This window comes from Mobula hypostoma, chromosome 7 (genome assembly GCF_963921235.1).
Source record: "Mobula hypostoma chromosome 7, sMobHyp1.1, whole genome shotgun sequence".
In the NCBI taxonomy this organism is placed as follows: domain Eukaryota; kingdom Metazoa; phylum Chordata; class Chondrichthyes; order Myliobatiformes; family Myliobatidae; genus Mobula; species Mobula hypostoma.
In genome coordinates this window covers 168,619,960-168,633,613 of record NC_086103.1, presented here as the reverse complement: position 1 = coordinate 168,633,613, position 13,654 = coordinate 168,619,960, and the positions used below count along the sequence as shown (strand labels likewise).

At 46.3% G+C, this 13,654-nt stretch overlaps 1 protein-coding gene across 3 annotated transcripts in view; it reads left to right on the top strand.

Annotated features, from left to right (window-relative positions):
- Positions 1 to 13,654, top strand: part of slc9a7 (solute carrier family 9 member 7) — a 164,884-nt gene that overhangs the window by 127,460 nt on the left and 23,770 nt on the right. For 2 of the 3 annotated variants that reach the window (XM_063054538.1, XM_063054539.1), the window contains one exon: positions 1,124 to 1,183. The exons of the other annotated variant lie outside the window; for it this stretch is intronic. In XM_063054538.1, the coding sequence (XP_062910608.1) occupies positions 1,124 to 1,183 (60 nt within the window). The remainder of the gene's footprint in view (positions 1 to 1,123; positions 1,184 to 13,654) is intronic. 3 annotated transcript variants of the gene reach the window in all.

The window sequence follows — 13,654 nt, the reverse complement described above, 5'->3', positions numbered from 1 at the left end:
GTGATGATGATGCTAATAGCCCAACTCTGTAGTGCAGGCTTCTTGCAATTCCCTAGCAGGTAGTTCAGAGGAACTATTTGTTGAACTTGTACCGGGGTAGACCCAACAATCATTCACATACTTATTCATCTTAGCGGAATGTCATAGTCATAGTCATACTTTATTGATCCCAGGGGAAAGTGGTTTTCGTTACAGTTGCACCATAAATAATAAATAGTAATAAAACCATAAATAGTTAAATAGTAATATGTAAATTATGCCACGAAATAAGTCCAGGACCAGCCTATTGGCTCGGGGTGTCTGACCCTCCAAGGGAGGAGTTGTAAAGTTTGATGGCCACAAGCAGGAATGACTTCCTATGACGCTCTGTGTTGCATCTCGGTGGAATGAGTCTCTGGCTGAATGTACTCCTGTGCCCAACCAGTACATTATGTATTGGATGGGAGACATTGTCCAAGATGGCATGCAACTTGGACAGCATCCTCTTTTCAGACACCACCGTCAGAGAGTCCAGTTCCATCCCCACAACATCACTGGCCTTACAAATGGTGACAAGGGAGAGCAGCAAGTTTTGGGTAATTTAGTAAATGTAAGACACTACCCATTGCTCGGTGTTGCATATCAATTTTGAACTGGCAAGAGTAAGGACATTCTCAATGGGGGCCCAGTCATTTTCAGGGGGTTAAGGTGGACAAGGAATTCTTCCTTGAGAAATCTGAGCTGATATTTTTCCATTTGCATAATAAGATTAAATTAATTTTGCTATTCTAACATGAAACGATATTGATAACTTTGGAACTTACATAATGAATAATTACAGATAGATGTTATGATGTATCTCAGTCTAGGAGTTACACTTTAAAATTATAATTGATTGATGTGGTTGAGAAAATGAATGATGATTGATAGGGAAAGGATGAAAACTTCAAAGTTACAACTTTTATCCAGTAGTGCTTTTATTTTCATTGAATTGGGTAAATAGTCAAGATCAATCTAATGGGAGTTATTGATCAGTAGCATCTGTGGCTGTTCCAAGCCATTAGCTGGTGGCTGCTCAGTTGGTAGTCACAGAACTGTGCTGTCATAATTCTGATGTTTCCCTTCTTGTGACGTACTCCCTCAGAGTCGGTGACCCGCCTCCGTCGGCTGAGGATCTGGGCGATATCCACTGGAGTTACTTCAGGTGATCTTCAGAGTGCCTGCTAAATTAACACTGCTCCTTTTCTCCAGCGACAGCTAATCCTTGATTCTCTTCTAATCCCGACTTGGGCTGCTTTCTGTGCTTCCAGCTTTCCCAGATGTAATTTATCTTAAAGTGATGCCAAGTATAAATCTGACTTCTGCACTTTCTCAGACCTGTGTGTTGGATGAGTTAATCCTAATATGAGTAAGTTCTTTGTCATCTTCTCTCAACTAATGCAACATAGTATGCACAACCTCCTTGCCATGCTTGTTCTATCCACAATCCACTGTGTGGATTTTCTCTTTGCCTCTGCTTTTTTTTAAATGTGGAGAATAATTTCTGAATGATAGCGCTTTTCCCAAAAGCCACTGGGGCTGAGATGCACATCAGGGACGTAGAATCCACATCCCAGGCCAGATTAGTGCCTGGCTGATTTCAACTGGCCTTCCTTTCACCCACAATCCCTTGCCACTGTTGCTATAGTAGCACTTGATAGTCGCAGGGAATGGTGCTTGAGGTTAAACGGCAGAGTGAAGAAGGGAGAAATGATCAGAAGTTTAAGGAGTTTGTGCCAGAGAAGGTCTTCTACCATTTCTTCATAACCTCCTGGATGAGGTCTCTGTTTATTGAGGGAGTTTCCACTAATTAAAAGGAATATAAACTGTGACCATGGCCCTGTCCACTAGTACAGTGAACCCAGCTGCTGATCTGAATTCAGAGCCATTTACTTATTTGAATGTTCACTTGTGTTTTCTGTGCCTCCTTTGTGGGTGATGGTCTTAACTGTGTTAAAAATTTGATTTCTCCTTCTGCTTTATACATGTTCCCAGACTGAACAGGTTTCTGGCATAAGGGTGTTTGGAGGGGAGGATGTATGTGTGGGAGAAGGGTGAGGAAAGGAATTGTGAGGAGATTGGTGGTTACTCTTAATGGAAACACCAATGCCCTTAAATGGAAAAACCTACAAAAAAGTAGTGGATATGAACCAGTCCATGACAGGTAAACCCCTCCCCACTCTTGTGTACATCAACATGGAGTGCTGTTGCAGGAAAGCAGCATCCATCATCAAGGACGCTTTCCATCCAGCCCATGCTTTTTTCTCGCTGTTACCATCGGGAAGGAGGTACAAGAGTCTTGGGTCCCACGCTATCAGGTTCAGGAACAACTATTACCCCTCAACCATCAGGCTCCTTAACTAGAGGAGATAACTTCACTCACCTCAACTCCGAAATGATTCCACAACCTATAGAATCACTTTCAAGGACTCTGCAAGTCATGTTCTCAATATTTATTATTTATTGATTATTGCAGTTTTTCATTGTTTCTACTGTGTTCCTATGTATTTACTGTGAATATTTGTAAGAAAATGAGCCTCAGGGTAGTATATGGAGACATATATGTATTTTGATAATAAATTTACTTTGAACTTTAATACACAAAAGACACAAGTAAATACGAAGCTCAGGGACCCCAGCTGATCTTCATGTCCATCCTTGCTGCTGCCATCAGGAAGGAGGTACAGAAGCCTTGGGCCTCACACCACCAGGTTCAGGAACAATTACCATATGCTATCTTGGGCAACACACATAAAAGTTGCTGGTGAACGCAGCAGGCCAGGCAGCATCTCAAGGAAGAGGTGCAGTCGACGTTTCAGGCCGAGACCCTTCATCAGGACTAACTGAAGGAAGAGTGAGTAAGGGATTTGAAAGTTGGAGGGGGAGGAAGAGATTCAAAATGATAGGAGAAGACAGGAGGGGGAGGGATGGAGCCAAGAGCTGGACAGGTGATAGGCAAAAGGGATACGAGAGAATCATGGGACAGGAGGTCTGGGAAGAAAGACAAGGGGCGGGGGGGGACCCAGAGGATGAGCAAGGGGTATATTCAAAGGGACAGAGGGAGAAAAAGGAGAGTGAAAGAAAGAATGTGTGTATAAAAATAAGTAACAGATGGGGTACGAGGGAGAGGTGGGGCATTAGTGGAAGTTAGAGAAGTCGATGTTCATGCCATCAGGCTGGAGGCTACCCAGACGGAATATAAGGTGTTGTTCCTCCAACCTGAGTGTGGCTTCATCTTTACAGTAGAGGAGGCCGTGGATAGACATGTCAGAATGGGAATGGGATGTGGAATTAAAATGTGTGGCCACTGGGAGATCCTGCTTTCTCTGGCGGACAGAGCGTAGGTGTTCAGCAAAGCGGTCTCCCAGTCTGCGTCGGGTCTCGCCAATATATAAAAGGCCACATTGGGAGCACCGGACGCAGTATATCACCCCAGCCAACTCACAGGTGAAGTGTTGCCTCACCTGGAAGGACTGTTTGGGGCCCTGAATGGTGGTAAGGGAGGAAGTGTAAGGGCATGTGTAGCACTTGTTCCGCTTACACGGATAAGTGCCAGGAGGGACCCCAACCCTCCCCTCTCCATTGACACCCCCAGCCTCCCCCCTCCCCCCTCTGATCCCAGCTCTCATCCGTGCCGGGTCTTTACCATCCCTTCCGACCTTCAACTGTCAGAGGCAGAACGCTCTGTCCTCAGTAAGGGCCTCACCTTTGTCCCCTTTAGCCCACACCTCAGCGAGTTCCGTGTTCGCCATGATGCGGAACTTTTCTTCCGCCGTCTCCGTCTCCAAGCCTACTTCTTCGGCAAGGACTCTTCCACCCCCACCGATGACCCCTTCTCCCATCTTCAACCCTCCTCTTCTTCATGGACACCCCGCTCTGGTCTTCTGCCTGCTCTGGATCTCTTTATCGCTAACTGCCGACAGGACATCAACCGTCTCGACTTCACCGCACCTTGTCCCCATTCCAACCTCACTCCTTCGGAACGCTCTGCTCTCCACTCCCTCCGCACTAATCCTAACCTTATTATTAAACCTGCCGATAAGGGGGGTGCTGTTGTAGTCTGGCGTACTGACCTCTACCTTGCCAAGGCACAGCGACAACTCGCAGATACCTCTTCTTATTTACCCCTCGATCGTGACCCCACTAAGGAGCACCAGGCCATTGTCTCCCACACCATCACCGACTTTATCCGCTCAGGGGATCTCCCATCCACTGCTACCAACCTTATAGTTCCCACACCTCGCACTTCCCGTTTCTACCTCCTACCCAAGATTCACAAACCTGCTTGTCCTGGCCGACTTATTGTCTCAGCTTGCTCCTGCCCCACCGAACTCGTTTCTGCATACCTCCCCCCTTGTTCAATCCCTTCCTACCTATGTTGGTGACACTTCTCACGCTCTTAAACTTTTCGATGATTTTAAGTTCCCTGGCCCCCACTGCTTTATTTTCACCATGGATGTCCAGTCCCTATATACTTCCATCCCCAATCAGGAAGGTCTCAAAGCTCTACGCTTCTTTTTGGATTCCAGACCTAATCAGTTCCCCTCTACCACCACTCTGCTCCGTCTAGCGGAATTAGTCCTTACTCTTAATAATTTCTCCCACTTCCTCCAAACTAAAGGTGTAGCTATGGGCACCCATATGGGTCCTAGCTATGCCTGCCTTTTTGTTGGCTTTGTGGAACAATCTATGTTCCGTGCCTATTCTGGTATCAGTCCCCCACTTTTCCTTCGGTACATCGACGACTGCATTGGCGCTGCTTCCTGAACGCATGCAGAGCTCGTTGACTTTATTAACTTTGCCTCCAACTTTCACTCTACCCTCAAGTTTACCTGGTCCATTTCCGACCTCCCTCCCCTTTCTAGATCTTTCTGTCTCTGTCTCTGGAGACAGCTTATCCACTGATGTCTACTATAAGCCTACTGACTCTCACAGCTATCTGGACTATTCCTCTCCTCACCCTGTCTCTTGTAAAAACGCCATCCCCTTCTCGCAATTCCTCCGTCTCCGCCGCATCTGCTCTCAGGATGAGGCTTTTCATTCTAGGACGAGGGAGATGTCTTCCTTTTTTAAAGAAAGGTGCTTCCCTTCCTCCACTATCAACTCTGCTCTTAAACGCATCTCCCCCATTTCACGTACATCTGCTCTCACTCCATCCTCCCGCCACCCCACTAGGAATAGGGTTCCCCTGGTCCTCACCTACCACCCCACTAACCTCCGGGTCCAACATAATATTCTCCGTAACTTCCGCCACCTCCAACGGGATCCCACCACTAAGCACATCTTTCCCCCCTCCCCGCATTCCGCAAAGATCACTCCCTACGCGACTCCCTTGTCCATTCGTCCCCCCCATCCCTCCCCACTGATCTCCCTCCTGGCACTTATCCGTGTAAGCAGAACAAGTGCTACACATGCCCTTACACTTCCTCCCTTACCACCATTCAGGGCCCCAAACAGTCCTTCCAGGTGAGGTAACACTTCACCTGTGAGTCGGCTGGGGTGATATACTGCATCCGGTGCTCCCAATGTGGCCTTTTATATATTGGCGAGACCCGACGCAGACTGGGAGCCCGCTTTGCTGAACACCTACGCTCTGTCCGCCAGAGAAAGCAGGATCTCCCAGTGGCCACACAATTTAATTCCACATCCCATTCCCATTCTGACATGTCTATCCACGGCCTCCTCTACTGTAAAGATGAAGCCACACTCAGGTTGGAGGAACAACACCTTATATTCCGTCTGGGTAGCCTCCAACCTGATGGCATGAACATCGACTTCTCTAACCTCCGCTAATGCCCCACCTCCCCCTCGTGCCCCATCTGTTACTTATTTTTATGCACACATTCTTTCTCTCACTCTCCTTTTTCTCCCTCTGTCCCTCTGAATATACCCCTTGCTCATCCTCTGGGTTCCGCCCCCCCCCTTGTCTTTCTTCCTGGACCTCCTGTCCCATGATCCTCTCGTATCCCCTTTTGCCTATCACTTGTCCAGCTCTTGGCTCCATCCCTCCCCCTCCTGTCTTCTCCTATCATTTTGGATCTCCCCCTCCCCCTCCAACTTTCAAATCCCTTACTCACTCTTCCTTCAGTTAGTCCTGACGAAGGGTCTCGGCCTGAAACGTCGACTGCACCTCTTCCTTGAGATGCTGCCTGGCCTGCTGTGTTCACCAGCAACTTTGATGTGTGTTGCTTGAATTTCCAGTATCTGCAGAATTCCTGTTGTTTGCTATTTTGGGATTCATTTTGCAGGTATTTCATAGTCATACTTTATTGATCCCGGGAGAAATTGGTTTTTGTTACAGTTGCACCATAAATAATAAATAGTAATAAAACCATAAATAGTTAAATAGTAATATGTAAATTATGCCAGTAAATTATGAAATAAGTCCAGGACCAGCCTATTGGCTCAGGATGTCTGACCCTCCAAGGGAGGAGTTGTAAAGTTTGATGGCCACAGGCAGAAATGACTTCCTATGAGGCTCTGTGTTGCATCTCGGTGGAATGAGTCTCTGGCTGAATGTACTCTCTGAGTTTACAGGGAATATGAAATCCAATAGAATTTATGAAAGACCATACATAAACAAAGAGTGACAAATAACCAATGTGGAAAAGAAGACAAGCTATGCAAATAAAAAAATATGTGGGTACGATATTTGTAGTTGGTTGCCCTGTGATGATTTGGTGAGATACCTTCACTGAGTCATTCCCACCAGGTACCTTGGGTTTCCTAAACATCAAAGGCAGGCTCAACGTCAACTGCAGACCAGATTTTAAGATTATGTAACAACTGCTGAGATGTGTCCGGTTGCCTTGCTTCCTGTTTCTGCCTTTGCAATGCAAGACTGGTTGATTTCATGTCCACCTCTTGAACCAGCTTCGTGACGTCCCTGGTGGGGTCAAGAAGGTTTTGCCAGCCTTTTTCCTGAGGGACCATGGTTCAAATCCATCCTGAACTGGTGGGAATACAATGCCTCTGCCTGCTGGAATATTATGTTATTATCCATCCTGAACTGGTGGGAATACAATGCCTCTGCCTGCTGGAATATTATGTTATTATCCATCCTGAACTGGTGGGATAACAATGCCTCTGCCTGTTGGAATATTATGTGGTGTAAGTTCTGGACACTCCAGAGTTCTCCTGTGCTTCTCTCCGGCCTTCATTTGGGAAGACCACCCAGGTCAGCCTTTGACCATCTGACCTGCTGAGCCCCTCCAGCAGTTGGTCTTTTGCTCTGTGCCTTCACATGCAATACCGATGGACATGAGTTTGAGTTTGGGGCAGAGGGGGAGGCAGCTCTACTGTTCATGAAATGGTGCTTCTTCCAAAACCAAGTTCTCTAGTCACTCAGCAGGTCCAGCAACACCTCTGGGCAGAGGAGGAGAGTTTTCAACTTAAGTGGTGCACAACAATAATCATCAGTCAAATGGAAATTGGCCATTGCATGTTAGCACTTGGCCATGTCTCAGACTGTCCACCCTAATGCAGCAGATGTCCAATAACGTTGTGTCCGGTACCAAAGCAGTAATTTATTGTACAGGGAGAGGGTTCGCACTCCCTCTGCCCTCAATCAATAATAAAGTGTAGAATAAGGTCCAACAGCACAGAGCAAGTGCAGTGCAGGTGGATAGTAAAATGCAAGGTAGATTGTGAGGTACAAAGTGATAACAGACATAAATGAAGTGGAGAACCAGAGACTTTCCCAGGGTGGAAATGACTAATACAAGAGCACATAATCTTAAGGCGATTGGAGGAAAGTATAGGGGTGATGTCAGAAGCAAGTTGTTTTTTTTTACATGGAATGGTGGGTGAGTGGAACGTCCTACCAGTAGTGATGGTGGAGGCAGATACATTAGGGACATTTAGACACTCTTTGATAGGTACATAGATACTAGAAGTATGGAGAGCTATGTGGGAGGGAAGGGTTAGACTCATCTTAGAGTAGGTTAAAAGGTCGGCAGAATGTTTTAGGGCTGAAGGTCTTCCACTGTGCTTTGTTTAGTTTTAAAGCAGAATTTGATATCTTGGTGTATTATTGTCACATGTAGCAAGGTACAGTGGAAAAATTAGTCTTGCATATCATTCGTACAAATCAATTCATTATGCCAGCAGTTTGAGGTAGTGCAAAGTAAAACGATTAACAGTGCTGTATTAAGTGTTAAGAGTACAGAGGAAGTTCAGGGCAGGTAGACAGTAAGGAGCAAAGTCACGGTGAGGTGTATTGTGAGGACAAGACTCCATCTTACTTTTCAAACCCAATAGAACACATGTTTTAAAAACCATCAAACAACCACTGTGCAGGAAAAAAAAATCATGCAAACAATAAAAGTTAGCAAATACCATTCAGAAATGAAGCTCACGGAAGTGAGTTCACAGCCACGAAGCCAGTTCATCACTGCAGCTGGTCGAGGAGCCTGTTGGTTGCAGCCTTGGTTAAGTGCAGAGACAAGTAAACCTGGCGTGTCAAATTTCTTTAGCCTCCTGAGGAAGTAGAGGTGCTAAGTGAGCTTTCTTGGCCGTGGCTTTATGTGGTTGGGCCAGGACAGTCTGTGGCCTATATTCACTTCTAGGAACTTGGAGCTCTCAACCCACTCAACTTGAGTACCATTAATGTAAACAGCACTGGCATACAGATAATAACCCATGCATGTTCAGAAGTTCAACAAACCAGTGGAAAAGGTGAATGCTTCAAATATTTAACAATAATTTTAAATGTGAATGTTTGAGTATACTTCCAGGTTTTTTTTTGTCTGTTATTCAAATTGTTTTAAAATGCCTGCATTAGTACTTGTCAGGTACAAGTGAACAGCTGGCCTAACCTTCCTCATCCGGAAAGGTAGCTACAGACAAGAAGGGTCTGAGAGCATTGAGCAGGCCCACTGGCACTAGTCCAGGCCAAATCTTTCCTTTGATCAGAATTGGAACAAGTTACAGGGAAATGAGGGATGGAAAAGAAGCAGATGCAGAGTGAGTGATGGAATGGGTGCAAGATGAGGGAAGTTAGCTGGAGGTGGCGTGAATCTGTGAGGAGTCAAATCCTTTTGATCCAGAAGAGTGCACTCTGCCGAGTGGAAATGTGACCTGGTTTTCCTCCAAGTTACAGAGTGCTTCCTTGGAGTAGTGAAGAGGCCAAGGACGCAGATGTGAGAGGTGGACAGAAGGGGCAGCTGGACCCCCTGCTGCGTCAGTGGAGCTTGAGTATTTTTTCAGCTACACCAATATTCCTTCACCTCACTAACCATGGTTGTCCTTCATCCACATCATCGCTGGCCTTTCAACATAGAACGTTGAGGCCTGGTCTGCGGTCTGACCTCCGACTTCCCACATCCCTGACCCCTAATTCCCCCTCTATCCCAAAACCATCCCTGTAAGCCTAAAACAAAAACCAACCAAGTCTGAGCCTTAATCTCGACGGGGACACAGCTCAGTGCCATCTTGAATTTCTGATTACAGCTGGGCAGGTTCACATCTTCATGTATCAAGAATTAAAGTTCATTCAGTCCTTACTGATAAGAAGCTAGTGACGTTCATATCCCACAAGTGGCAGGCAGTGACCGTCTCTGGAGAAAGCCTCATTGTGCACTCCTGATTTGCTCTGGCATCGTGTTTCCCCCATTGCCTCAATCGTGGCGATCACAGTTGAGCAGAAGTTAGGGTGAGCCAGCCACATAAATACCATGAGCAGCTCAGGGACTTGTGTCCTGCAGAGTGTCACTCACTTCCTGACATCCCCAAATCTTCCCTAATAACTTCAGTCACCAGGACTCTGAACTGATTCCCCAACCTGCTGACTCACTTTCAAGAACTCCACAACCCATGTTCTCAGTATTAATTATTTTTCATTTGTACAATTTGTCTTTTGGACGTTGGTTGCTGGTCAGTCTTTATATATAGTTTTTCATCAATCCCGTTGTATTTCTTTATTTTCCTGTAAATGCCTGCAAGAATGTGTACTTTGATAATACACTTACTTTGAATTTCACCATCTAAACTCATGGCCCAGATAGACGGGGGGGGCGGGGGGGGGGGTTCCTCCCTCTGCAATGCTAAGGCGGTGAGGCTGCCCTGGGCTGCTGTGCTTTGTATCTGTCAACTTTGCAGTGATTTTCTCTGCTAATACGATGAACTGAATACCGAGGCTTTGGGCCTACTCTAGGCTGCTCTGGGGATTTGGACCTAAGGACTTAGTCTCGTTCGGAATGCTGTAGCTTCTATTGTTTGCATGATTTGTTTTGTTTTTCACTTCGTCTGCGACCGCCTGTAAGTAAATAAATCTCAAAGTTGTGTAATTTATACATTCTTTGATAATATATGCACTTTGAAACTTTGAATCTATAAGTCCCAAGTTAGGAGGAAAATGGAATACTCTCTACTTGCCTGGCTGAGTTTAGCCCCAACACTTCCTTGAAGTTTGACCACACCATGGGACTGAGTAGCCCATAAAGTGGCACTCCATCTGCCGCCCTAAGCATAATTTACCTCCATCACCAGTGCACAGTGGCTGCCAATTTCACTGCGCTTGCTGACCTTGGCCGTCCTGATAGCACCTCCCAAACCTCTACCATCAAGAAGGACAAGCACCGAGAGCGTTGGGCATATCAGAACAGCACAGCGACAGGTTGTACATTAGGCCGGCTTGGAAATGTATCCACGATCTTCCATTACTGGATCTAGAGCATCAAGCCCACTTTTTTTTTCTTCTCTTTTCCTTGCTGGTGCTTGTCAAAACTAGCTCATGCTGTTTTTACAAAGCTTAATCATTCCAGAAATGAGGGGCGGCAAGTGTCAGTCCTCATAAATAAATCAGACAGGAAATTTGGGCGAAGCTTCATTTCCTGGAGCAGTGAGAATGTGGAGAACCTCACCCCCGTAGTACTTGGGGCAAAGAGTGTGAACACATAAGGATCGGAGCACAAGTGGGATGGAAGAAGTTGCTCCTCAGATCCCTTCTTAAGTACTACTTTTGAAGAATGGACTTCAAAGAAGGCAGAGAGCAGTGAGATAGATCACCTGGTCGAGTGGTGCCACAACAACCAAGTTCAAAGTAAAATTCATTATCAGAGTACGTGCGTGCTACTGCATACAACCCTGAGATTCTTTTTCTCCTCCCGTGGGCATAATTGGCAACCTTGCAGCCAATGTCAGTAAGACCAAGGATCTGAGTGGACTTGAGGATGGGACAGCACACATCGGTCCCCGTCGGGGGTGGGGGTGGATCCGCAGTGATAAGAGTGAGCAGCTTTAAGTCCCTGGGTGTCAACATCTCTGAAGATCTATCCTTTGCCCAACACATTGATGCAGTTGCAAAGAAGGCCCAACAGCAGCTACGTTTCGTTAGGAGTTTGAGGAGACCAAAGACTCTAGCAGATTTCTACAGTTATATTGCCTGGTACAGAGGATTGGCAAGAGCTGCAGAAGGTGGTAAACTCAGACAGCTCCATCGTGGACACTGGCCTCCAGGCTGTCAAGGACACCTTTAATAAATGATGCCTCATGTAGGAGGGAACTATCATCAAAGATCCTCATCACACAGGACATGGCCTCTTTTCATTGCTGCTGTCAGGTACAGGAGCCTGAAGAGGCACGGTCAACACTGCAGGAACAGCTGCTTCTCCTCTGCCGTCGGGTATTTGAATGGTCCATGAATCCATGAACACTACCTTACTATTTTGCTCTGTATTGTACTACTTATTTATTTTTTATATTTCTTATTTTTGCTTATAATAATGATTATACAGCCGCAAAGCAACAAACGTCAGTGATAATAAACTACTTTCTGATTCTGAAAGAGCATGTCTGGGTTGCACTTTTCGCAACCCCTCGTGCTTTTAGAAGAGTGATCGTTCCCATGACTTAGGATGCAGGGAATCTGCGTTGCAATAAATACCAAATGAGTCCTTTCTGTGGTGTTCACTGGGAATCCTCCAAATAAGTTCCTACTTCACACTTGTAAGATGTGAGCATTGTTGTCCTGAGATTTCTACTGCCCACCTGTGAGGGAAAACGGGGTGGGGGGGGGGGAACAGATTTAATTGGAAGTGTTCTTGATGGAGCAGCTGCCTGGGTTTTGTGCCAAGATCCCTGAAATGGAACTTGAATGCACAACTGTATGAGTTGGGAGAGTAAGTGATGGACTCGATGCTGTTTGCATAATACCTTCCACCACAATTTCCTTTTCGCCAAGCAATAGCATGTGAGCCTGCCGGCTGCTGGCTTTGTTCTGTAACTTTTTCAATTATAATGGTCAAATGATTCTCTCGCTCCTTCAGTAAAAATTGAAGGCTAACTTCTCCTCACGTATTGTCCTGCTCAGAATCTTTTTGTTGGTGTCCTGGTGCTCTCTGTTAACATTTCCTCATGACGTATAAGCCTCAACTTGATAAGACTTCATGTCTTCTCATAAGGTTATCAAGATGAAGGAAAGCTATACTTGTACATTAGTGGGAGAGTCTAGGATCAGAGGGCACTGCCTCGGAATAGGAAGACATCCCTTTAGAAGAAAGATGAGGAGCAGCCAGAGGGAGGTGAATTTGTGGAATTCTTTGCCACAGGCAGCTGTGGAGGCACAGTCACTGGGTATATTTAAAGCAGCGGTTGATAGCTTCTTAATCAGTAAAAGTGTCAAAGGTTACGGGGAGAAGGCAGGAGAATGGGATTGAGAGGGAAAATGAAAATAGAGCAGTCTCAATGAGCCAAATTGCACAATTCTGTTCTTGTCGTAAGGTCTTGTGGCCAAATCCAGCAGGTACATTTCCAGTGGTCCATTTTTGACCCAGATCAGTGCTGTCTATGTGGAGTTTGCACACTCTCAGTTACTGTGTGGGTCTCCTCCAGGTGCTTTTCTTTCCTCCCACGTCAAATGATGTAGTGATTGGTAGGTTAATTAAATACTGTGTATTACCTTTGGTAAGAGAATTCATGGAGAGTTGGTGATCACAGGGGAGAGAATATGTTGCAGGGAAATAAGTGGGGCACTGGCATAGTTCAGAGAGAGTGTAGGTCCAGCAGGCTGAACTGCCACTCCCTACGTCATGATAAAATGTGCGGGAGAACAATGAGGAATCAGTTCTGTTCAGAGCGCTACAGAGAATGTGAGATCTAGCAAGGGTTCAGAGCATGGGGATGCCAGGCAGGACACTGGAGTGCGCCTCTCATGGGATGTGGGAAGGCAGGGAATCCCTGAGGACTACACTTGCAGGAAGCACATCCAGCTGCAGCTTCTAACAGACCATGTTAAGGAGCCGGATTAACCCCGGATCATTCGGGAGGCTGAGGGGGTGATAGGACATACGGGGAGGTCAGTGCACCCAAGGTGTGGGACATGGGTAACTGGGTTACCGTCAGGAGGGGGAAAGGAGATTGGCAGTCAGTGGAGAGTACCCCTGTGGCCATTCCCCTCAACAACAGTAATCCCACTTTGGATAATGTTGGGGAGGATGACCTAGCAGAGGCAAGTTACAGCAGTCGGGTCCCTAGCTCTGTGGCTCAGAAAGGAAGGGGCAAGAAGAGGCAAGCTGTAGTGGTCGGTAATGCATTGGTTGGGGGAACAGAAAAGAGGTTTTGTGGACCAAACAAGATTCCCGGATGGTATTTTGCCTCCCAGGTGCCAGGGTCAGAGAATCTCAGATCAAGTCCATAG